Raw genomic sequence first — 24,942 nt, forward strand, 5'->3', positions numbered from 1 at the left:
CAGGGAACTGAGGGTATGGGGGGCAGCCTTGTTAAAAATGCTTGGTCAGGGCCCAGGAACCCAGGCTTCTAGCAATTCCTAGAGAGGAATGTCCAAAGGTCCCCTCTGCCCATGCTGTTAATGGTCCCCGGGCCTGCTGGGGATGCAGGTTACCTTGGTGAGGGGCACAGAGCTGGGGACCTGGGACCAAGTGTGCAGAACAGATCAGCCTCTGTGGGGCTCTCCTTGGAGAGGGCTCACCAAGCGCGGCCCCACCTCTGCCTGCAGCACCTTGCCTCCCTTGGCCTGCTCCAGTCACCCTCCAGGTCTCAGTTCACATGTCATATCCTGAGAGAGGCCTCTCTGACCACCGGAGGGGGACTGGTCCCCATCCTGCTGTTGCCTTCAGCACACTATTCACACTGTGCCATTAGTCACCTGTGTGCGGCCTGGTCCGTGACTACTTCCCCAACCTGCTGGCTGCTCAGGGGTGATGCTGGGTCAGCGAGCAAGCCCCATACCCAAATCCTGCCTGTGCTATGCCCTGTCTCTCTCCCAGGCTCAGCACTTTACTTCAAATCTTTGCCACAAATCAGGAAACTGAAGCTCAGTGTTGTTGTTAGGTGCCGCTGAGTCACAGTAACCCTAGGTACAACAGAACAAAACACTGTTCGGTCCCGTGCCATCCTCACAATCATTGCTATGTTTGAGCCCATTGTTGCAGCCACTGTGTCAGTCCATCTCATTGAGGGTCTTCTTTTTCACTGATCTACTTTACTAAGCATGATGTCCTTCTCCAGGAACTGGTCCCTCCTGATAACATGTCCAAAGTATGTGAGACAAAGTTTCATCATCCTCGCTTCGAAGGAGCATTCTGGCTATACTTCCTCCAAGATGGATGTTTGTTTTGGCAGTTAATGGTATATTCAATATTCTTCGCCAACAACAGAATTCAAAGGTGTCAGTTTTTCTTCGGTCTTCCTTATTCATTGTTCAGTTTTTGCATGCGTATGCGGTGACTGAAAACACCACGGTTTGGGTCATGAGCACCTTAGTCCTCAAGATGACATCTTTGCTTTTTAACTCTTTAAAGAGATTTTTTTGAAGCAGATTTGCCCAGTGCAATAAATCGTTTGATTTCTTGACTGCTGTTTCCATGGGTTTTGATTGTGGTTTCAAGTAAAATGAAATCCTTGATGACCTCTATGTTTTCTCCATTTATCATGATGTTGCTCATTGGTCCAGTTGTGTAGTCTTTTATTTTCTTTATGTTAAAGTGTGATCTACCACGCGTCTATTGGTTTGTTGTACTGTTGTGGCTAGTGTGTTGCTGTGATGCTGGAAGCTATGCCACCAGTATTTCAAATACCAACCAGCAGGGTCACCTATTGTGGACAGGTTTCAGTGGAGCTTCCAGACTAAGACTGGGAAGAAGATCAGGCAATCTACCGCTGAAAAAACTGGCCAGTGAAGACCTTATGGATAGCAGAGACTCAGTGAGGGGCAGCCAATTGTCTGGGGTAGGAAAGCTAGGACTAGAACCCAGATCTGTCTGAGGCGACTCCTCCCCACACCAGGCGCGTGGGAAGGGCAGGTAGCGGGAACTGTCCACTCTGTCTGAAGTGGTATGGGGGAGCCCAGAGGCTCCATTCCTCCCTCTTGGCACCACTAAGGTTGGCTGTGCCAAGGAGACAGTTGAGAGGTCCCTGAGAAGAGGTGGGGCTGGTATGTCAGTGGATTAAGAGAACAGAAGGGCCATGCTGGGGTGGGGGGCGGGGGTGGTGAGCCTGGAGAGTAATAAATTTGTGTATCATTTGCATGCTATTAACATATCACCCCATCCGTTCTGTTGCTGCCTGAGTGTGTGACCTGCGTGATGGTAAGAGGCTGGTTCAGATGACCCTGTGGTGCCTATAACACAGACTCCACACTCCAGGCAGGCAGGCCCGCTGCCTCCTTCAGGCAGTCCCCCTAGGTTAGTTGGTGCAGCAGGGGAGGTGGGAAGAGCGCATGCTCACACACATGCAGGGGCAGGGAGGGAGGGGCACCTGTCTGGGGTCGACCCCACAATAAGGGGGCGCCCGCCGCAGCACGGCCTTGCTGCCCCCTGGAGCGTAAGCAGAATTCACCCAGGAGTGTGAGCGGTCGATGCCCTGGAGATACATGGGTAAGTGGTAGAATCTGCAGGCACAGGGGGCCCAGCATAACACACTAAGCACAGATCATCCATAAGCCCCCATGGGCACCCATCTGCCATCCTGGAAAATGGGCGTGCAGGTAGGTGCCTGGGGTACACACGTATAAGTACCTGCTGTACCAAGCACACACTTTCCTATTTACAACATACCAAGTACCCCGCTACCCACCCTGGGGCAGCCACAAGATGGAGAGCCCAGTGCAAAGTCACAGCCCCCAACCCTGTGACAGTTACAGCCGTCCCACTGCCCACCGTCCAGCCTTGGTGTATGCTGTTCTCTCTGATAAGAGGCCTTCTCCACTCTCTTACCAACAGTAAGATCGGCCACCCGCCTGTTTGGCAGCCATGGCCACTGGGGCTGAGATTCCAGGGCCCCCCCTCACCCTACCTTGCTGGCCAGGATGCGGGAGACCTCATCGTCCACGGCGCCGGGGGCGCCCGCCAGGTCGGGGTTGCTGCTGCTGATGCTCTTAGAGCGGGCCAGGTAGAGACTCGCGGGGCGGCCAGGGCCACGGGCCTGTGTGGCAGGCTGCACAGTCACCGGAGAGGCCCCTGGGGAGGGAGGAACACGGTCAACCACTGCCCACCCAGCCTGGTGAGCCCCAGGCCCTTCCCAGGTAGCTGCCCTTGGCAAAGTTACTTTTCTCTTCTGAGCCTCCAGCTTCCTTACCTATAAAACGGGAGTGATGATGGCTGCTGCCTCGTAAGGATTTTAGAGAGACTGAGACACTGGGAATGGTGCTGACGCACAGTGCCACGTTATTATTTAGCAAATAAGAGAATTTCAGCTTTTTTAAGTGTTCATTTTGTGCCAAGCATTTTGCATGGGTTATGATGTCATTTACAATTACCAGCATCCCCATGAGAAGGGTACTAGTCCCTGAGTGGCACAAATGGTTAAGTGCTCAGCTGCTAACTGAAAGATTGGAGGTTTGAGTCAAACCAGAGGTGCCTCAGAAGAAAGGCCTGGTGATCTTTGGAAAAATCAGCCACTGAAAACCCTACGGAGCACAGTTCTACTCTGACACACACGGGGTCGCCAGGAGTTAGCACTGACTTGATGGCCACTGTTTGGTATTATTATCCCCACTTTACAAATGGGGAAACTAATGCCCAGAGGTGATGTCACTTGTCCAGGGTCGTAGGAGGCAGAACTGTGACTTAAAGCCAGGCAGCCCAGCTTGAGTCCCTGCTCCGAGCTACCTACGATGCTTGCTGACTGGCTAAGTTACCTGTCAGTCAAGTGTACAGAGACTACGCTCCTGTGGGTGGGGCAAAAATAGGCAAAACCTTCTCTCACAAGTAGCCCAAACAAGCCAAAACCTGTGCAGCCTCAGGGCCTTTACACATGCTGTTTCCTTTGCCTGTGGTGCTGTTCTTCCAGGTGTTTCCTGCCACCCTCCCTACCCAGTGTTGCACCAACACTCACCGCCTAGGAGGCTGGGTTCAGTGCCAGACAAGCGAAAGGCATAGTGGACATAGGCAGCCAGCAGTGGGCAGTGACCACGGGCATCCTGGGCTGCCTCCAGGCTCCGGTGGACAAGACTGACAACGTGGGCCATCGCTTCAAAGGCGCCACGACCCAGGTTTACTGCCAGGCAGAGCAGAGGTTGAGTTCTAGGGCCAAGGGTTGCCTGCCTTCCCACCCATCTTCCAGAGGAAGAAACGTAGGTTCTGAGAGGTCATATGGCCATAAAGGGATCACATGGGATCTACTCTGGGCCCAGGGAACTGAGGGGCCATTTTCCAGACGGGAAAACTGAAGCCAGAGAAATAAAGGGCTACAGAAGGTCACCCAGGACCAGGGGATTGAGTAACCACTTTCCAGATGGAGAAACTGAGGCCACCCCGGCTCACCGATCTGGCCACCAATGATGGGGGGCCGCACCACCAGATGCACGAGCTTGTCCAGCACATGGTGGGAGAAGGCAACTAGGGGCTCAGGGCTGGTGAAGCGCAGTGCCGCAAGGCTGGCACGCAGCTCCTGCTCCACGGTACCCTCACTCAGGACGGCGTCCTTGAGCCGGAATGGGAAGGCCCCCTCCTCCAGGACGTGCACCAGGGTGAAGAACTTGTCCAGGTGAGGGTCCTGGGGGATGGCTAGAATGAGTAGGCCAGGGCCAGGGCCGTGGTGCAGGCAAGCCCTGGGGGGCTTATTGGGGGCTGAGTAGGCAGAGACCCCACAAATGAACGGGTGTGACAAGGGACCAGTGAGCAAAGGGAGGAGCGTTAAATGAAGGAAGGAAAGAGGGGGCATGAGCAGGACAGGCTGGCTGAGTGACCAGGGGAAGGCCCAAGGCCCGAGCTGGGGTGGCCATTGGCATGGCTGCCCCTGCCTGAGTCAGCAGCTTCCCTGAGTGCCCAGGTCGGGCCTGAACACGGTCATGTACTCGGCCTGGGGCCAGGCTTCCCTGGCCAGCAGAAACTGCTGCCCAATCCCAAGGTAGGCAAGGAGGGAAGCAGGGCAGGACTCCTGGGTCCCCCCCCCACCCCTTACCTGGGGGTGCACAGAGGACACAGCTGTGAGCTCCACGGTGAACACGCCTTTGTGGCCATCCACCCAGCGCATGCCCGGCAGCGCCACCTACAGGAGGGGGGCACCAAGTGGGCACCAGCCTGCCCCTTTCCCGCTATCCACGTCCCCCGCCCCAGCCATTGCGACACTGGGGGCCGGAGAATGGCCCAGCCTGGGAGAGCAGCCCAGAGAGGGGCAGATGGGGAGCGAGTGCTAATGGGACTCACTGGGCAGGTGGGAAGCCCAGGGTGCTGATGGGAAGGGAGAATGGAGACACAGAGGACATGAACTGGAGCGTTAGGCACCAGTGCCGCGCAAAATGAGAGGATAGGGAGGAAGCGGGGCAGGTGGAGCCTTAATGTGGGTGATAAGGCAGGCTCAGGCCCTGGAAGTACTAATGGGGAGACAGTGATGATGAAAAGGGGGTGGGATGGAAAAGCAGTGGGCACGTTAATGGAGACAGAGCATGCAGAGGCCTGTTAATGAGGCAGGGATGTTGGGGGTCAGGAAGGGACACTAATGGCTAATGGGGGCGGTAGCACACACAAAGACGCATTAATGGGGTGATGAGATAGTTAGGGCCCTGGAAGCACTAACAGAGGGGCAACAAGCCTCCCAGGGGCATTAACAGGAAGGCAGGCAGGCGTTAATGGTAGGATGTGAGGCAGGGGACTCAGAAGCACTAATGGGGGTCGGTGAGGCCCCAGGGGCGTGACTGGGAAGGCAGGGGATGCGTTCACAAGGGACACAACACAGGAGCCTGGGAAGCACAACTAGGGGGCTGGTGTGTTGGGGGCAGGACCCAGGCACGTACGTCAGGTGTGAGCACAGAGTAGCTGGGCGGAGGCCGGTCCACGGACACAGGCAGGCAGAACGGGCCAGTCCTCAGGCGGCCGTGCTGCAGCAGCGGGATCCACTGGGGAGAGGTAGGGGTCAGCCCAGGTGGCCGGGGCTGGGTGGGGGTCAGCTCAAGTAGGCTGGGGTTGGGTGGGGGCTGGTGGGCTGGGGGCAGGGCGCTCACAGTGAAGCCTACGGGTGTCTCCACGGCCGTGCCAGGCCGAGGCTGGCAGCTGACATGGTAGAAGGTAAAGAGCAGGTGGTGGTTATCGGTCACACAGGCCGGAAGACGCAGCTTGAATTCCTCGTAGAACTCGGGGGACCTGGCCAGAAAGGGTGGGTGGGCGGGCTCTGCTAGGGGCTGGGATCCCCTGTGTCCACCCCAAAACCCCCCCAAGCTATTCCTTCAGTGTGGCCGGGGCCCCATTGTCCTTGCTGTCTGCCTCAGGTTCCCCTATTCATCCTCCTAGGCCTGTAGCTCCTGAGTCTCCTACACTACTGCTGGGTACCTAATCCACAGCCACTGGTCCCCACATTAGTGCATCTCCCTCTCCCATTCCCGCCCGCTGCAGTCCATCAGTGCTGCTCCACTCTGTCACCCTGGCCCCCATTAGTGCCCTGGCACCCCTGCCTCCCAGCCTGGTGCCCACGCACTTGTTGTGGTAGACCACCGGTGTGAAGGCCTCCCGGACAAACTCACTGCAGCTGGACTTGCCGAAGATGACCTGGGGGAGCGGGTCATAAGGGGCCTGCTGGGACCCCCACCCCCACCCTCCTGGGCGCAGCCACTGACCGGCAGGGCCTGGCTGGGGTCCTCGCCCGCCATGTACTGCACACGCACGGTGAGGTTGCGCACGGAGCCCTGGCGGCTGCTGAAGTTGAGGTTGTGCGGGTACACGTAAAGCAGGTTCCTGCGGGTGGTGGGGATCAGAGGGTACACATGGCCCCAGCCAGAGGCACCACAGGCGGCAGGACAAAGCCTGGCCTGGGACTCAAAGAGTCAAGGGAAAGAAGGCCTGGCAACTGGGGCACAGAGGGGCAGGACTCATGACTGGCAAAGGGTGGGGACAGATGAGCACCCAGGGAGCACAGATGGACCCTGGGGCTCTGATGGGGAACAGATGGTGACGTCAGGAGCAGCTGCTAGGGCTAAAGTTCCAAAACGGTGGCCAGGTGGCCAGCAGTCAGGCCTGAGCCCCATCCTCACCGGGCCCTAGGGCTTGACCACAGTCCCCCAAGAGAGGCCACTAGGGCTCTCTTGCCTGTCCTTCAGGTGGGGAAGCTGAGACTGGGGTCAGAAGGATGGGCTGGAGTCAGAATCCTGCCTCTTGCCCCGGGGCAACTGTGCACAAGCCTCAATCTCCCTCTGGGCCTTGGTTTCCCTCTCTGTGCGGTGGAGGCGTCGAACCTTCCAGCTGAGCAACAATACCAATGAGGATAAACAACAAAAGAATCGCACCAAACACTTATGTGGCACCTGCTGTGTGCTGGGATCCATTCTAAGCATTTAACACTAAACAATTCACTTACTGCTCACAACCACAACCGGCATCACCTCCATTTTACAGGTGGGGAAACGGACAGACTGTCCCCAAATTGCCCAGTGAGTAAAATGGCATTTATCTGGGGCACGTGTGAATCCTGGAGTCAGGCTGAGGTTACCAGCGAGTCTCCACCACCTGTACCCATTTCCCTGGCTGCTGACTAGGTTAATGGAGGCCCCGAATCACTGACTTTGAGGAGAGCAGATACTGTGACAGAGGTTAGAACAACTCTGGGCAAACAGCTGGTACTCATATATACCTCACTACTATGACCATTATTGTTGCCGTGCCTGTCCATGGGTAGGGAAACTGAGGCTCGGCGAGCTAAGCCGCAGGGTGGGTTTGAAGCTGGGCTGTCCTCTCCCGTGCCCCCACCCCCACCTGGCCCCAGCACTGGGCAGCGTGATCCCAGCGTGGGCCAGTCAGACACTCGCCTGATGCAATGGTCGCGCCACCACCAGACTCTTGCACAACACACAGTACCCAGCCTGGCCAGTTAACGATTGACCGGGGATTAAGGGGGTGTCAGGGCATAAAAAGCAGAGGCAGTGGCACTGTGGCTGTATCCCAGATCCTCCGCCATGCCCGTGCTCGCTCTGTGCCTGCTGTGGACCCTGGCAACGGTGGCACGGCCTGTCCTAGCAGCCCCTGTGGGTGGCCCTGAGCCAGCGCCACATGAGGAGCTGACCCTGCTCTTTCATGGTGCTCTGCAGCTGGGCCAGGCCCTCAACGGTGTGTACAGGACCACGGAGGCCCGGCTGACGGAGGCTGGACGCAGCCTGGGCCTCTATGGCCAAGCACTGGGGCTCCTGGGGCAGGAGGTCAGCCGGGGCCGGGCTGCGGCCCAGGAGCTGCACACAGGCCTCTTGGAGATACAGGTGGGCACTGTAACTGGGACGCCACGGGGTGGGTAGGAGCCTGCAGTGCAACAATGTCTAGGGTGACCAACCATCCCAGTTTGCTCAGCGCTGAGGAGGTTCCCGGGATGTAGGGCTTTCGTTGATAAAACCAGGAAAGTCCTGAGCAAACAGACGGGTTGGTCATCCACCTAATGTGCCCCCATCTGTTGAGCAGACAGAGGAGAACGCCCTGCAGCTGCTGGCGGAGGCCATGGCGCAGGCGCTGGGGGAGGAAGCCCAGAGACAGCAGGTGCTGCGGGACAGACTGCAGCAGCTAGAAGTCCGGTTGCGGGGTGCCTGGCTGGGCCATGCACACCATGAATTTGAGGCCTTAAAGGTAAGGGGCTCCCAGCCCTGGGATGCCAAGACCTTGATTCCTGGCTTGAACTTGCTTTTGAATCTGGAGTCCCAGAGATCCCTAGGTCAGCCTCCTAGCTCCATGGCTTCTTGCCTTGGCGGCTCTGGACAAAATCCACCTACCTTCCTGTGCCTCAGTTTCCCCATTTGCAAATAAGGGCAATAACTGATGTCTCAGAGCAGAGCCAGGGACTCAGCATGGGTCAGGGTACATAGCAGGCACTCAATACACGCTGATTAGAGTAACTGGTAATGTTTATCAAGTGCCCAACAAGTACCAAGGCCTTTAAGAACCCATACATACATACCCACTGCCGTTGAGTCAATTCCGATTCTGAGTGACCCTATATGACAGAGTAGAACTGCCCCACAGCATTTCCAAGCAGCGCCTGGCAGATTTGAACTGCCAGACTCTTGATTAGCAGCTGTAGCACTTAACCACTATGCCACCAGGGTTTCCTTAAGAACCCACAGAATCCCCATAAACCCATGAGAAGAGGACTATTTTATCCCCATTTTACAGATGGGGAAGCTGAGGCTACAGAGGGTCAGTGACCTGCTGGGTCACACAGCTGCAGTAGGGGGGCCTGGGCAGGGTGGGATCTGAAACCCTGGTGATGCAGTGGTTAAATGCTCAGCTGCTAACTGAAAGGATGGCAGTTGGAACCCACTAGGCAATTCTATTCTGTCCTATAAGGTCACTATGAGTTGTAATTGCCTTGACAGCAACGGGTTTGGGCAGGGTGGGGGCATGGGAGGTGAGGTGGTCTCAGCTGGGGTTTCCATCTCATCCCTCAGGCCCATGCTGACAAGCAGAGTTACATCGTATGGATCCTCACGGGCCACGTGCAGCGACAGAGGCAGGAGATGGTGGCACTGCAGCAAAGGCTTCGACAGATCCAGAAGCGGTGAGCCTGGCGGGGGCTTCCTGGCGGGGGCTGGGCATGCAGGGCAGCTGGACGGGCCACTTCACTTAGCTAAGCCACTTCTCCCTCCCCAGACTCCACACAGTGGCACGTCCAGCCTGAGCCCGCCTGGCCAGAACTGAGAACCAGACACGCAGCAAGGGACATTTCCACGACCCTGAGCAGCCCCCGTGAGGGAGGCACTGCCTGTCCACTGGGGTCAGCCAGGGTGCCAGGCCCAGCTTCCAGCCACAGGGAGACAGAAGCAGGCGGGGACACAAGCAGAGGACACGGCCCCATTGGGGAGGGGTGGAAGAAGGACATGTGCCCCTTGATGGCCACTGAAGCCCATTAAAGCAGAGCAGAGGCATTGACCTGGGTGTCTGCATGTCTGGAGAGAGGAACCACTCAGCCTGGGTGTCTATGTGCTCCATTCAAGGGCCCAGCTGGCCCAGGGCTGTACCTGTAGCTGGTGTGGGGGGCGTAGACCTCACGTGCGGGGAACTCCAGCATCTCCTTGGTGGGCCGGCCCCGGGGGTCTGGGTAGGGCTTGACGTGCAGCAGCTCCGGGGAAAGGCAGAAGTGGGGGCTCTCAGGGGCGGGGGAGATGTCGATCTTGAGCTGGGCTGGGGAAGGGGAGCCAGTTGGCACTATCCTGAGAACCTGGGGTGGTGGGGCCTCGTGGCTGGGCCCCATCTTTGCTGGGCTGTGGGGTCAGGGCTCCTACTGTCCCACAATGCCCTTCTGGTGGCTCCATCCTTCAGAATGCTGGCCGTCACCCCTATTCCTCTGTCCCTCACCCCACATTTGATCAGCTCTGTCTTCAGGACATGCCCAGTCTCTCCTCTGTTACCATGTCCACCATTTGACCTACTCTCTGTCTCTGCCATTCGGTTTCTCATCTGTGTCCCCAGTAGAAGGCCCACCCCCAACCCCTGAGGTTGGGGACTTGTCTGTCATAGTCACCCCTTGGGTTCCCATGCCTGGCACAGTAAGTGCTCAGTGTGTGCTTGTTGAACGACTGCATCAGAGCGACATCTCTTGTTTATGGGGTGCACCACACACCGGTCACGGGCCGCAGGCGCCGCAGCAGGGAAGATGGCCGCCGCATGTCAGCCAGGAACTTGAAGAGGTCCTCATCGCTGAGACGTTCAGCCTCCTGCACGTGACCCACACCCATGAGCCAGGGCGTGGTGCTGGGGTCCCCAAGGCAGAAAGGGCTATGGGGGTCCCTGGGTGTCCCCCAGCCCCTGTCCCATAGCCACGACACCTGCTTAAAGAAGTTGGTGACGGTTAGCGTGGCTGGGCGGAAGCCAGAGAAGCTGCAGGCATCGTCTCCGCTACTCGCTCGGTCCTGGGGCCCCCGACGGCGGCGGTCAGTCCAGGTGGGTCGGCGTTCTAGAGGAGAAAGTGTCAGAGGAGGACAGATGAGAGACAGAGACAGGGAGGGACAAAGAGCCATAGAGACTCAGGCTTTGTATGGAGCGTGGCCACCAGAGGGCGCCACTTCTCCTCCCCCAGTTGCTAGGCCCTAGGGAGTCCACAGCCCCTGAGTGGTGCAAATGGCAAACATGCTCGACTGCTAACTGAAAGGTTTGTGGTTCGAGTCCACCCAGAGATACCTGAGAAGAATGCCCTGGAAATCTACTTCTGAAAAATCAGCCACTGAAAACCCTATGGAGCACAGTCCTACTCTTGACACACAAGGGGTCACCATGAGTCAGTTGACTCCACTGCAACTGGTTAGGGTGTCTGTGCCTTGGGCCCCCCATTAGCCCACCCGCTTCCTCACCGCCCTCGGAGTCCGAGTCCCGATCCGGCTGCCCGACGCTGTTCACGATGTTGGCCAGGTGCACGGCTGTCCAGGCAAAGGGCATGCGGTAGCGGCCTAGGCGGGTGCAGAACTGCTCAGCTGCCAGGCGCAGCTTCTCCAGCTTCTCTTTGTTCTGTGGGGGGACCCCCAGCAGCTCAGCACCCAGCCCCGTGGGGTAGCCCCACCTCCACCTGGCCCAGCCTCCCCGCACTCACTTTGGCCATGTCCGCCTCCTTCAGCACCATGTAGGGCTCACAGCACTCGCTGATGTCACCCTGCTGTAGCACCTTCTCCAGCTGCGGGCAGGTGGCTGAGTGAAGAGATGGCCCCCCCAGCCCCCCAGCCTCCTAGACCTCCCTGAGCCCCCAGACACTCCATCTGCTGAAGACCCTGCTCCAACACCTCCTGTGGCCCACAATGCCCTCTGGATGGAGCCCTCCCCACCCTTGAATTCCATCCCAAACCCCAGGCTCAAGCCCACCTTTCGCTGGCAAGATTTTCCCTATGTTTACATTTTTGTTTTGGGTGTAAACAGAGGCTGCTGCAAGTGTGGCTTTGGGCCATGGGGTCTGGGCAGTAATTCTGACCCTTCAGGGATGTGGAACCCTGGACCCCTCTCTGTGCCTCAGCTTTCCCATTTGCAAAATGGGGGCCATGGTCACCCCAGGTCCCAGGACTGTTGTGAGGACTAAAAGCGGGAACCCCTGTGAAGCCTGACCTTGAGAGGCACCTGACTGTACCTGCCCAATTTGTTTCATTATTGTAACCTAATGTAATGTTTTGGGAAAGAAGCTGAGCTTACTCCTGGAAATAGAAAATTCCAAACAAATGTGCCAACTTGGTTTCTCCGCCCCAATAGCTGAAAAATTCTCAACTTAGAAAAGAAACATTTTAACATCTGTTCCAGAACCTCCCAACAGCACTTCCCTTGCCTCCTGGCACTGCTGTATGGTTGCATGTGCCCAGGAGGCCCTTTCTCCCCAGGCTGTCCGCCCCCCATGGTCTCAGCTCAGCTTTCACCTCTCCATGGAAGCCCTCGGTGATTTCTCCCTACCTGGGATGAGTCAGGGGTCTCCTCTGGGCTCCCCCTGCTGCCTATGCCCCCTATCACAGCCCTGATCACCCTTTCTGGTAACACATCTGTTTTGTTCCAGGACAGTAGGGCCCGTGCCTGTGGCACTCAAGTTCATCACCCCCCTGCCCAGCCCTAGCAGGCACCTTGATGACCAGGAAGATGTCAGGTGAGGGGTAGGTCACAGAGAAGATGGCAGAGCGGGCCAGGGTGGAGATGGCAGGATGGGTGCCATGTGCCCGCAGCAGCCCCTTTGTGGAGTCTGAGTTCAGGTCGAAGTAGAAGTTCTCCGAGATCTGGGGGCAAGAGAGGCAGCTGGGCCACCACCTCCAGGAAGCCTACGGCCCCCCGAGGAAGAGAAGAAGCAGGGGAGGAAAGCGGTCTCCTACCTTCTTTTTCTCCCGCACGTCGTACAGGGCCAAGATGCCAAAGATGGGCTCAATTTCAATCTCGAACCTGTGGGCAAATGGAGGGCTGTCCAGCAGAGGCTCTCCCTAGCCCCTCTGCCACCCACACACCCTGCTCCCTCTGAGGTCCCAGCCCAGCCTCCGTGCATTGTAGGGGCATACCATGCCCGCTGAGCCACACTGGACCACCATCTATGGGTTTTGCAAAAGGGGACGCTGAGGCACTGAGAGATCCTCAATTTCGTAACTGACACAGAGCCCCTCAACCTTGGCACTTGTTCATTTGACATGGAGGTGGCTTTTGGCACAACGACCCCTCCCATCTTGAAATTCTCGACTCTTGGGCCCTCTGTTGCCCTTCTCTGGGGTGTCCTCTGGCCCCTTGGGCCATGCCATCATTGTCACCAAGGGGCTGAGTCCCATCCCTGCTTGCCTGAATGGCGGCTGTAACCCGCCTGCCTGTTGTGCTCTGCCTTGCTGGCCCCCGGTCACCACATACCTCCTAAGGAAGCATCTGGAAACTAGAGGGTCCCACTGCCCCAAGAACAAAGTCCTGCGTGGCCCAGCCAGCTGCCTCTTGCCTCATTTTCCCCTCTCTGGGCAGTCCAGTGGCCCAAGCATGCACGTCTCCCAGCCTCTGCATGTGCCGTGACCCTACCTAGCATGCGTTCACCACCCTCTCCTCGAGTCTTAGCTCAGACATCTCCTCCCCAGAGAATGTGTCCCCAGACTCCCCCCCGGCTGTGTCAGGAGCCTCCTCTGGGCCCCCAGCTCCAATCACAGCCCTGTGTGGCCATCACATGGTTATGTGTCCCGTACACAGTAGGCACTCAATAAGTGTTTGCTAAATGGATGGATGAGCCCACAGAGCGGTTCCCAACCATTGTGCTTGGGGCAGGAGGTCCACCTGGGCCTCAGGCCAGGCCAGAGCCTCCCTTTCCTGCCCCCGTCTTTCCGGCAGGAACTCAGGGTGGGGAGGGGCAGGGCCAGGCTCGGGTCCAAGTCCACATCCTGTTCAGCTCCATTCCCACGCACTCTGGCTGCTCCCTGGCGGCCGACACGGAAGGGGCCTTGGGCGGCTGGAAGCCAGACACAAGGTTGCCAGCGCCCCCTCCACCCTGGGTCCCAGTAGTAGAGCAGGCAGCCACTGGACTCCAGCACCACAGCCAGGTCAGGGCTCAAATCTCAGCTGTGCTGCTCACAAGTCACATGTTCTTGGGCATGAAGACTTCACCACTCTGTGCCTCAGTTTCCCTACCTACACTCATTTCACAAAGTTGTGGTAAGGACTCAACAAGTTGATATACATGAAAGACTGAGAACAGCATCAGTGCTTAATGATTAGTGGCTTTGAGGATGAAACAGGAAGAATTAGTTCCCTTCATAAAAGCCCACGGGTGTTCTCTTGAGTCTCAGTGCTGCACATAGTAATGACATCACTTAAGCCCACTCAGTGCCGTAAAGTCGATTCCGACTCATAGTGATCCTATAGGGCAGAGTAGAACTGCCCCATAGAGTTTCCAAGGAGCACCTGGCGGATTCGAACTGCTGACCGTTTGGTTAGCAGCCATAGCACTTAACCACTACGCCATCACTTAAGCAGTAAGCACCAAACGAGTGCCCTGCACTGGAACCCACATGGTCTCCACACACGTCCGAGAGGATGGGCGGGACACCACCACTCACTTGAGCGACAGACACTTGACCAGGATCCTCTGTCCAAAGTGCTCGTGGGGCGGCTCGGGGCGGCTGCAGCGTTCCACAGCCTCATCCTGTCAGGAGCCAGTGGGGGCCGTTAGGACACACTGTCCAGGGAGGGCCTGGAATGCCCGGCCCAAGACCAGCTCTACCCCAGCAGGACTAGGCTTCTTTCAGTCTCCCACCTCTAAGCCATCCCATGTGCTACTCTCCCTGCCTAGAATACCCTTCCTCCTCCTTTCAATGCCTGCTCATCATCCAGGTCACAGCTTATCTGGTACTTCCTCCAGGAAGCCTTCCCTGACCCCTCAGGCCCAGACAGACACTTTCTCTAGGTGCTCACAACACCCTAGGCATCCACATCATGGCACTATCCATCTGGGTTGGAATTTCCTAACAGGGGGGTCTCTCCTGCAGTAGACTGTGAACTCTCTGAGGGCAGAGACCTGGTCTATCTTATTCACAACTGCATCCCTAGTGCCAGCCATACAGTAGATGCCCCAACATGTTAGTCGAATAAATACAGGGGCATACTGCAGGCACCTACTAAAAGCTGGCTGGATAAACACAGATGTACACAGAAAGCATTCAATATATGTTGATTTGACATAGATAGACACATGCACCAGGCACCCAATAAGTACTGGTTGAATAAATATAGACGTATATAGTAAGCACCCAATAAATGTTGGCTGAATAAAAACAGAGCTGTATACCTAATAAACGTTGGTTCGAAAATACATAGTCATATATAAGAGGTGCTCAATTAATGTTAAATACACGGATATACACTAGGTGCCCAAAAAATGCTGTTTAATTACATATAGGAAGATACAGTAGGCACATAATAAGTATTGGCTGAATAAATACATGCATAGTGCATATACAGTAAAAAAAAAAATAGGCACCCAAAAAAACACTGGTTAAATAAATATAGAGATATACAGTAGGTATCCAATAAAAGCTACTGAATAAATATAGGGTATACAGTAAAACAAGGACTGCTGGTGGCACAATGGTTAAGTACTCAGCTGCTAACTGAAAGACTGGCAGTTTGAACCCACCAGCCAACTCTGTAGGAGAAAAGACCCGGCAATCTGCTCCTGAAAAGATTACAGCCTTGAAAACTCTATAAGCCAGCTCCACTCTAACATACTAGGGTCACTATGAGTCGGAGCTGACTCGACAGCACCCAGCAACAACATGTAGTAAAACAAGTTGCCTTCAAGTCGACCCTGACTCATGGCAAAGCCATGTGTGTCAGGGCAGAACAATGCTTCATAGGTTTTCAATGGCTGATTATTCTGAAGTAGGTCACCGGGCCTTTCTTCTGAGGTACCTCTGGGGGGACTAAAACCACCAAACTTTCGGTGAGCAGCCAACTATGTTAATCGTTTGCACCACCCAGGGTATATGGTGGGCACCCAGTAAATGCTGGCTGGATGATGTATAGGGATACATGTTGGCCTGATGAATACTGCCTGAGGGCGCCTGTGGACCCGCAGGCACCTACCTCATCAGGCGCCGGGTAGAGGGCAAGCAGGGCACTGGCCCGGTGCTGCCGTCGCAGGGCCTCATTGCGCCGATCCACATCTTCGGGGGCTGTGCGCTCTAGCAGTGAGGGCAACAGTGAGTCGGCGGCCAAGTTCCTGAGGTCAAAGATGCCAGAGGCGCCACTGCCTCGCGGAGTGTCATCTGGAGAACCTGAGCAGCGACGGGGATCTTCCTACCAACGGAGAATGCACGAGCACTGAGCACCAGCTGGATGCACCCTCACCCCACCTGGGCGGGACTGTCCTCATGCCCATTCTGCAGGTGGCAAAGCTAAGGGCTGGAGGGTAGGGTCACCACTACAGAGGGTACCTGGGGATTGTGCTAACTCATTTTCCAGAAACTTCTATCTGGGGACCACTCTTCCTTTACCATTGTTGCAGAAGGCTACTCCTACCCCCACATCCTGGGCTTCACTCAACCTTTGACTGGCCAATCGGAACATGCCATCTACCAGCCCCAGGGATTGGCTCTAAGGTGAGGACATGTTTGGGCTGAGCCAACGAGAGCCTTCCCTGGGATTGTGCTCACTGTTACCAGGGGAGGGAAGAGTTCTTCCCAGTGGAGCTGCCGCTGTCCCAGGACCCTGACTGATCCCCCACACTCAGCTGCAGCCAGAGCCAGAATGCCCTGGTTCAAACCCCATTATGGCACTGTGACCCTGGGTCTCTGACCCCAACTCTAAAGACCTCAGTTTCCCATCTGTCAAATGGGTTAATAATTATCTAAGAATACTAACAATGGAAACAATGACTAATTACTGTTGGTATAGAGTAGATGCTCAGTAAATGTTGGTTGACAAAATATAGGCTTAAGACCTAGCAGGCTAGGGAAGGTTCTCCAATAACTTTGCTGTGGCTCAGTTTCCTTGTTGGCAAAATGGGTGTAGTTGTTGCCCTGTTTTATAGGATGAAAGGGGAATGAGCACAGAGCATTTAGCACACACTATGTATTTAATAAATGTCTACAACTAATACCCTTAACTTTTCACTCATGGGGTCGATACATTTTCTTTTGGCCTCAAACCTATTCGAGTCTGTTTCTTATCATGTGAGACCAAGAGCTGGGATAAGAACCCACACATATATCCCCGCAATGACGCCCACCCAAAGCTCCCTCACCGAGTCCTCAGGGCCGGTCCTCTCGTCCCCAGAAATGTCTTGCTCAAAGACCTGGCGGGTGAGGCCCTTCTGCCGCTCACGCTGCATCTCCATGGTGATGGGGCTGTACGCTGCACTCAGATGCTGGTACCTGGTAGGAGGCAGGTCTGGATGGGAAGTGGAGCTGAGGGCTCCCCAGGGTTCCCCAATGTGCACCCACACACCTGCTGAGGCCTACATGAGGCCTGCAAGACCACCCGCCCTCCCTGAGCTCCACCAGAGGAATTCCAGCTACCCTTGCAGGAACAGTGGGCAGATAAACAGGAGGACTGGCCAAGACAATTGCTCAGCTCTTCTGGGCTCAGACCCACCTCCTGTGGACAATGACCCAGTCCTCTGTGTACATTTCCACTGCGGCCCTCGCCTGAGCATCCAGCTTCCTGTGGAAAATAAAATCAGGGTAACAGAGGTAGGGCCCAAAGTGAGGTTGGGACTGTAGTTCCACCTATTTTAGGATGGGGAGATGGAGGCTCAGAGAGACAGGGTGACTTGTTCAAGGTCACAGAGCTAAGCCAGGAGGTAAACTTGGGGCTGTTGGAGCCCAGGGCCTGATGGGAACAGCTGTGTTAATGGGGGGCACTGAGGCAGGGTAACATCCTGGACAGGGAGGGTGGGGACTGCACCCACCCATCCTCAGGAATCCCGGGTTCCGTGGTCCGGCACTCCCGGGGCTGCAGTACCAGCTCCAAGTCGTCAGCTGGAAACTCAATCATGTCCCGGAGGGGCCCAGGCTCAGCGTCTGGTGGCCTGCTCAGAAGCACGTCCTCGAAGTCCAGGGGCTCAATAACCTCCGTCAGTGGCACCTGGGTCAGAGCAAAGTGGCCCTTACCCATGCCCTCAGGGCCGGGAATAGGAGGGCACCAGGTGGGGCTGGGGTTATCCTGGCCTCAGACTGGAATTGGAGGGTGGTAGGAGCCATACAGGGTGCTGGAGCTGCGGAAGGGCTATGGAGGACAGTGAGCCTGTCAGACTCTCCACCCCGACCCAGGCTGTGATCCAGTCCCTCCTTCCACGCGCTCCCTGCAGAAAATCACGCCCTTGTGCCTGGAGGGTAGGGAACTGATGGTGGAAGGAAAGGCATGTGGACAGAGGATGGGAGTCCAGGCTGGGGGAGAGACAGTCCCCGAGGCTCCCTGGTCAAGATGGCCTCCTCTCCCCTCTGCAGCTGGAAGTATCTCCCATCCCCCCATCATCACCCAGGAGGTCCAGGCAGCAGGAGATGGGGTGACATCAGCCCAGGAGCCCCTCCCCCGGACCACCCATAGGGCTGCCCCCTCACAGGAAGCAGCTGGTGAGAGGGAGGTCCCCCCCCCGACAGGAATCAGGAATGACAACAGCACTAGGGCCAGGACAGGGATCCCCCTCCCTGCAACTTGCTGGGTCCCAGCCCACGGAAGTCGCCTGCTTCCCCACAGGACAGGGCACTGGTGGGAGGGGATGGGACAAGGCCTGGGCAGAGGGGAAGCCTCACCCCTGCTAGAAGGCAGGGTCCTGGGGTCCGGGCACCCCCTCCCCGCCACCGCAAACACTTACCCCCAGGGAGCTGCTGCAGCGCCTGCTGGAGTGGGGAGAGCCACTGCGTTCCCGGGACACCTGTTTCCGTACCTCGGCAGCCACCATCCTGTGGGAAGAGACAGAGAGCCATCAGGGGCAGGAAACTCAGGCAGCAGGCCCTGAGAACCTGGGCTTTGGGGCCCAACAAATTCATTCTATTTAGGGAGAGTCCAGACTGTGGAGGGAAAGAAAAACAGGCCGTGGGCTGTAGGGCTGTGGCAAGAGGACAACCCCCATCCCCGACATGCTAGGCCTGGGCCCTTCCATCACCCCGCAACCCATACACAGATGGAGAAACTACCGATGGGTGGAGCCTGACCCCCCAGTCAGGGGTCTGAGTCCTGCCCACCAGTACTGGCTTCTAGGCCTGGAGGGATGCCAGCTGACTCCTGTCCTCCACTTCCTCATGTGGGGGGCCTTTGCCCACCCTGGAGCCCCCAGACACACTCAGCCCTGCTTCCTGCATCCCATCTGGAAAAGTTTACCCTGTCCTGCCCTTGCTATGGGGCCTTCTGCAAGTCAATGCAGCCTCTGAGCCTCAGTTTACTGATCTGTAACCACCCTGACCTCGTGGGGCTGCTGTGTGGAGCTGAAAATGGGGCCTGGCATTCAGTGGGCACTCCATACCCACTGAGCACGTTCTCAGGGCACGGGTAAGAGTGAGGCCGGCCCACAGGAGGCTGCCCCTCATGGGCAAGTACGGCAACCTGTGGAACCAAGAGGGTGAGGCCACTGGAGCCGGCACCTTCCTGGGCTGCCTGTATCTGAGCTGGCCTTTGAAGTGGGGAGGATGAGGGTGAAGGGGCAAGACCCACAGGGGAAGGTGCTGAGTGCTGGATTAGGGATTTGGGGTAGACCCAGAGAGGCAGGATTCCCCAACTCCTTCAATTGATCTTCGAAGGAGGCAAGGGAGAAAGCCATGCAGTTATCTGGGGGAGGAGTGCACCAGGAAGAGGGAACAGCAAGTACAAAGGCCCTGAGGTAGGAGGAAGGGAACATGGAGCCCCCTACTCCCCAGGTTTCTGCGAATACAGGATCTAGGGCTGTCTTGGTTCCCACAAGGGCCCCATTACATAGCAGGGGCTCAATAAAAATAAAAAAAATTTTATGGAACGAGTGAATCCCTCCCAATCTGCTTCCTGGCCCAACTTGCCTAAATCCACTGTAGGCTGAGTTGAGGGGAGCCCTAGACCTTTTAGCTATGTAGCCTTGGGCAGCCAGGACACCCTCTCTGGGCTTCAGTCCCTCTTAAAATCAAGAAGCTGATTGCCTGGGTGTTTGGGCCTCATACCCCTCCATTTGCCAATTTTCAGCGTTTTTAGGAAACTTACTCATAGAAACTCACTCACAGCAAGCCTACAGGAGAGAGCAGAACTTGCCACAGGGTTTCCAAGACCCTAATGCTTACAGAAGCAGATGGCCACATCTTGTTCGGAATTGACACGACGGCAGCAGGTTTGGTTTAAGGAGTCCTAGTGGCACAATGGTTAAGTGCTCAGCAGCTAATTGAAGGGCAGTTCAAACTGGCCAGCCACTCGATAGAAGAAAGATGTGGCAGTCTGCTTCTGTAGATTACATCCTTGGAAACCCTATGGGTCAGTTCTATCTGTCCTATAGGGTCACTAAGATTTGGAATCAACGGTTTTGGAGGAAATTAAGCACTTGACTAGTAGCCAAAAGGCTGGTGGTTCAAGAAGACAGGCCTGGCAATCTGCTTCTCAAAGGTCACAGCCTTGAAAACCCTATGGAACACAGTTTTACTCTGCACACATGGGGTCGCCACAAGTCGGAATCAAATCAAAGGCAGCTAACAACAACAGGAAACTTTCACAATAAAAAGTTGTGCCCACAAAAGGGCAATGCTGAGGACTGCAAACCCGATGGCCCACAGGCCACAAGTGAAGTAAACGTGTGGTGGGCCTGGGTGACTCTGAAGACAGGGTAGGGGAGGAGAGGATGGGCCAACTGGGATCCTAAGCCGTCTAAAAAACCAAAGCAGGCCCGTTGTCGTTGAGTCATTCCAACTCATAATGACCCTACAGGGTGGAATAGAACTGTCGATCGTTTGGTTAGCAGCTGAGTTTTTAACCACTGCATCACCAGGGCTCCCTCAGCCCCGTCTAAGGCCTCTAAATTCAAATCCCTGTGGGCCAAACAAAACTTGCCCATGTCCTTATCCAAAGTGGGGGCCTCCAGTTTGAGACTCCAGCCTCATTCCTCCTCTGGCCCTGGAGCATAACTATTTTCTCTGTCAACAGTCCCAGAGTCTTGCTTCTACCAACTGGAGGGTGAGGAGGGTGTTTCTGAGAAACTCAAGGAGTGTTAAAAATTAGGACTTTGTCCTCAAATTCCCCAAGCTGGGGCCGCCTCCTCCAGAACCATGGGCACACAGGCGCTGAGGAGTGCACTGCTTACGAAAGACACTGGGACAGGGGACGAGGCTGGCCCTGATCCCAGCTGTTCTGCAGCTGCTACCCCAGAGCAGAGAAAGGGAGAAGGAAGGGCTGGGCCTTCGAAAGAGGCCCCCAGAATGAAGAACTCCCAGGTCCACAATACTGTGGCCACAGCAGCCAGATTATCGAGCCATGGGCTCTGCACTCCAATTGGAGCTAGAGGAGCATAGGTGAGAGGCCATCTCTCTCTGGGCCTCTGGGCTTGGGACAGTGCCCACCTCACTGAGTACAGGACCTGGCATATACTTGTTGTTAGATGCCATCGAGTCGATTCCAACTCATAGCGACCCTATGTATAAAGAACACATTGCCTGGTCCTGAGCCATTGCCACGATTTTTGGCTATATTTGAGCCCATTGTTGTAGCCACTGTATCAACCCAACTTGTCAAGGGTTGTCCTCTGATTCTCTACTATACTAAGCATGATGTCCTTCTCCAGGGGCTGGTCCCTCCTAATAATAGGTCCAAAGTACATTAGACAAAGTCTTGCCATCCTCGCTTCTAAGGAGCATTCTGGCTGTACTTCTTCCAAGACAGATTTGTTCATTCTTCTGGCAGTCCACGGTAGGTATATTCAATATTCTTTGTCAACGCTATCATTTAAAGGCATCAATTCTTCTTTGGTCTTCCTTATTCATTGTTCAGCTTTCGCATGCATATGATACAATTTAAGATACCATGGCTTGGGTGAGGCATACCTTAGTCCTCAAAGTGACATTTTTGCTTTTGAACACTTTAAAGAGGTCTTTTGCAGCAGATCTGTCCAATGTAATACATCATTTGATTTCTTGACTGCTGCTTCCATGAGCATTGATTGTGGATCCAAGTAAAATGAAATCCTTGACAACTTCAAACTTTTTTCCATTTATTGTGATCTTGCTTATTGGTCCAGTTGTGAAGATTTTTGTTTATGTTGAGGTGTAATTCATACTGAACGTTGTGGTTTTTAACCTTCATCAGTAAGTGCTTCACTTTCAGTAAGCAAGGCTGAGTTATCTGCATGTCTCAGGTTGTTAATGAGTCTTTCTCCAATTCCGATGCCACTTTCTTCTTCATATAGTCTAGCTTCTGGGATTATCTGCTCAGCATACAGTAGGTGGTCAATTAAGGCTTGCTGTCACCATATCATCCGTAAAGGCAAAACTAGAAGGCTGAAATTTCTGGCCCTGTTTTTATACAAAAGATGAGTGAGGCACAGACAGAGGTGGTTATCCACCCAGGGTCATATAGCCAGACGAAGCAGGGCCCAGAATCGAAACCTGCTTGGTTATACTCTTCAGCACTGGGTCTTCTGCATCGCCCACGACAGGGGACCAGAGCCAAGAATAGGAGGCTCCAGAGCCCACCTCTTTCCTATCCACACTCACTCCAGCTCCCCAATTCTGTCCTGTCTTGGGTCCTCAGCACCTAAACACTGACAACCGATAAACAACATCATGGTAAATGGAGGAAAAATTTAAGTTGTCAATGATCAACAATCAACACCCATGGAAGCAGAAGTGAAGAAATCAAATGATGTATTGCACTAAGCAAATCTGCTGCAAAAGACCTCTTTCAAGTGTTGAAAAGCAAAGCTATCACTTTGAGGACTAAGGTGCAGTTGACACAAACCATGGTATTTTCAATCACCTCATATGCATGTGACAGCTGGGCAACGAATAAGGAAGACCAAAGAAGAATTGATGCCTTTGAATTATGGTGTTGCTAAAGACTATTGAATATACCATTGTCTTAGGCTGGATTCTATAGACAAGCAAAACCAGTAAGGCATATAAATATATGTAGAGAGAGATTTATATCAAGGAAATGGCTCATGCGATTGTAGAGGCTGGAATGTCCCAAGTCTGTAGGTCAGGATAGAGGCTTCTCCTGATTCACGTAGCCGCAGGGGCTGCGTGAATCCAAGATCAGTAGGTCAGAGAGCAGGGCTCTTGCTCACAGGCTGTGAACATCAACGAATCCCAAGATCGGCAGGCAAAACCGTAGGTAAGCTACTAGCTCAAATCCCAAGAACCGGTAATCAGACAAACAGGAGCCAACTGCAGAACCTGCCGATCTTTGTTTCGCCAGCCCCTGCAACTATGTCAATCAGAAGAAGCCTTTATCCTGACCCATGGAGCAAGAGAGCTGAATGCCTACCCACCGAAGTTTATTGAAGGAGTGGGGTGCCTCCAGGCACTTATCGGTGGAGTTAAAGAGCTTTGGAACACTTGCCCCAGCACAGCAGATGCAGGCGGCGAGGCCCAAGGGGCAGAGAGGCCAAGGAACCAGGAAGCAGAAGCTGAAGTGACAGGAACATAGGAAGCAGAGTTGCCTTAGTCTCAAAGGGCAGGAACATGACTTCTGTGGCCTGAAAGGGTAGTCACCAGCCAGGTGGACTTGGAGAATGGTGTGCCCAAAGTCGAGGGAGCAGAGCTGCGGTTCTAGTGGGCCTAGAAGGTGGAGCTGAAGTTCAGGGCCATGGAGCCTCTACTCAGAATCTGGAGAGTATGGCCAATACCTAGAGTCTAGAGGGCAGAGCCACTGTGTAAACGGTCTCAGAGAACAGAGGATTATTTTCCTGCCTTGAGGGCTAATGTAATGTGTTCTGCTGACTTGCTTGGTACCTGTTATCCCTTCTTTCCCTCCAATTTCTCCCTTTTGTAATGGAAATGTCTAGCTTGTACATGTTTCACCAGTGTACTTTGGAAGCAAGCAAATGACTTGTATTTTCTAAATTTCACAGATGAAGAAGAAATTTTTGGATTTTGGACTTGCGGTTGAGTTAAGGCTTTTGCTATATGATGGGGTGAATATGTTTTACACGTGGCAAGGACATGAACTTTCGGGGGCCAAAGGGTAGAATGTCATGGATTGAACTGTGTCCCTCCAAAATGTGTATCAACTTGGCTAAGCCATGATTCCCAGTATTGTGTGACTGTCTATCATTTTGTCATCTGATGTGATTTTCTTATGTGTTGTAAATCCTACCTCTGGGATGTTAATGAAGTGGGATAAGGGGTAGTTATGTTAATGAGGAGGACTCAATCTAGGTTGTGTTTTAAGTCAATCTCTTTTGAGATATAAAAGAGAGAAGTGAGCAGAGAGACATGAGGACCTCATACCTCCAAGAAACAAGAGCCAGGAGAATAACGTGTCCTTTGGACCCAGGGTGCCTGTGCTGAGAACCTCCTTGACCAGGGAAGATTGATGACAAGGACCTTTCCCCAGAGACAACAGAGACAGAAAGCCTTCCCCTGGAGCTGGCACCCTGAAACTTGGACTTCTTGCCTCCTAAACTGTGAAAGAATAAATTTCTGTTTGCTAAAGTCATCCACTTGTATTTCTGTTATAGCAACACTAGATAACTAAGACAACCATGGACTGTCAGAAAAACTGAGCCCTGGTGGCACAGTAGTAAGATCAAATCCATTAGCAGTTCAAATCCACCAGCCACTCCTTGGAAACCCTATGGGGCAGTTCTACTCTGTCCTATAGGGTTTCTGTGAGTTGGAATCGACTTGACAGTAACAGGTTGGCTGGAAGAACAAACAAATCCATCTTAAAAGAAATACAATCAGAATGCTCCTTAGAAGCAAAGATGGTGACACTTCAGCCCATGTACTTTGGACATGTCATCAGGAAAGACCAATTGCTAGAAAAGGACATCATGGTTGGTGAAGTGGAGGGTCAACAAAGGCCAGGGAGGCCCTCAGTGGGATGGTTTGACACAGTGACCGCAACAATGGACTTAAACATACCAATGATCATGGAGATGGCACAGGAATGGGCAGCGTTTGGGTCTGTCTTACATAAAGTCGCTATGAGTCAGAGCCGACTGGGCAGCAACTAACAACAAACCACTGACGAACCCTCGAGCTCCTCCTGGGTGCCACCTGCCTCCTTGGCATGCCCATGTGGGGCTCCTCCAGGCATCTCGCACACAGCAGGGCCACAACCTACACTCCCACCACCTTCCCATCTCACTGAGGGCAGCTCCATCCTCCCAGGTGCTTGGGACC

General features: G+C 54.6%; 2 protein-coding genes across 3 annotated transcripts in view; one reads left to right on the top strand and one right to left on the bottom strand.

The window, feature by feature from the left end:
• The window catches only part of DOCK6 (dedicator of cytokinesis 6), a 49,208-nt gene that overhangs the window by 19,773 nt on the left and 4,493 nt on the right, over positions 1 to 24,942 (bottom strand). The window contains exons 2-23 of one of the 2 annotated variants that reach the window (XM_064280681.1): positions 18,468 to 18,555; positions 17,562 to 17,737; positions 17,246 to 17,314; positions 16,896 to 17,025; positions 15,737 to 15,949; positions 14,212 to 14,297; positions 12,508 to 12,574; positions 12,265 to 12,414; positions 11,262 to 11,342; positions 11,026 to 11,179; positions 10,504 to 10,631; positions 10,299 to 10,392; positions 9,697 to 9,859; positions 6,322 to 6,439; positions 6,183 to 6,253; positions 5,713 to 5,851; positions 5,506 to 5,607; positions 4,674 to 4,760; positions 4,034 to 4,265; positions 3,606 to 3,767; positions 2,565 to 2,728; positions 2,028 to 2,132 (exon numbers count right to left, since the gene is read on the bottom strand). In XM_064280681.1, coding sequence (XP_064136751.1) covers positions 2,028 to 2,132; positions 2,565 to 2,728; positions 3,606 to 3,767; positions 4,034 to 4,265; positions 4,674 to 4,760; positions 5,506 to 5,607; positions 5,713 to 5,851; positions 6,183 to 6,253; positions 6,322 to 6,439; positions 9,697 to 9,859; positions 10,299 to 10,392; positions 10,504 to 10,631; positions 11,026 to 11,179; positions 11,262 to 11,342; positions 12,265 to 12,414; positions 12,508 to 12,574; positions 14,212 to 14,297; positions 15,737 to 15,949; positions 16,896 to 17,025; positions 17,246 to 17,314; positions 17,562 to 17,737; positions 18,468 to 18,555 — 2,779 coding nt within the window. Of the gene's footprint in view, positions 1 to 2,027; positions 2,133 to 2,564; positions 2,729 to 3,605; positions 3,768 to 4,033; positions 4,266 to 4,673; positions 4,761 to 5,505; positions 5,608 to 5,712; positions 5,852 to 6,182; positions 6,254 to 6,321; positions 6,440 to 9,696; positions 9,860 to 10,298; positions 10,393 to 10,503; positions 10,632 to 11,025; positions 11,180 to 11,261; positions 11,343 to 12,264; positions 12,415 to 12,507; positions 12,575 to 14,211; positions 14,298 to 15,736; positions 15,950 to 16,895; positions 17,026 to 17,245; positions 17,315 to 17,561; positions 17,738 to 18,467; positions 18,556 to 24,942 lie in introns of those variants that run through there. The other variant, XM_064280680.1, reaches the window with a different exon arrangement.
• On the top strand, positions 7,639 to 9,301 carry ANGPTL8 (angiopoietin like 8). Its single transcript, XM_010593339.3, has 3 exons — positions 7,639 to 7,950; positions 8,147 to 8,308; positions 9,127 to 9,301. The coding sequence occupies exons 1-3, from the start codon at positions 7,654 to 7,656 to the stop codon at positions 9,238 to 9,240; spliced, it is 573 nt and encodes a 190-aa protein (XP_010591641.1). The 5' UTR covers positions 7,639 to 7,653; the 3' UTR covers positions 9,241 to 9,301.

This window comes from Loxodonta africana, chromosome 3 (assembly GCF_030014295.1).
Source record: "Loxodonta africana isolate mLoxAfr1 chromosome 3, mLoxAfr1.hap2, whole genome shotgun sequence".
Lineage (NCBI taxonomy): Eukaryota > Metazoa > Chordata > Mammalia > Proboscidea > Elephantidae > Loxodonta > Loxodonta africana.

Bases quoted from the DNA above. Each gene is read 5' to 3' on its own strand.
- ANGPTL8 (XM_010593339.3), top strand. From the start codon at position 7,654: ATGCCCGTGCTCGCTCTGTGCCTGCTGTGGACCCTGGCAACGGTGGCA. The intron at 7,951-8,146 runs GTGGGCACTGTA...TCTGTTGAGCAG, and splicing joins CAGGCCTCTTGGAGATACAG to ACAGAGGAGAACGCCCTGCA. The intron at 8,309-9,126 runs GTAAGGGGCTCC...CTCATCCCTCAG, and splicing joins ATGAATTTGAGGCCTTAAAG to GCCCATGCTGACAAGCAGAG.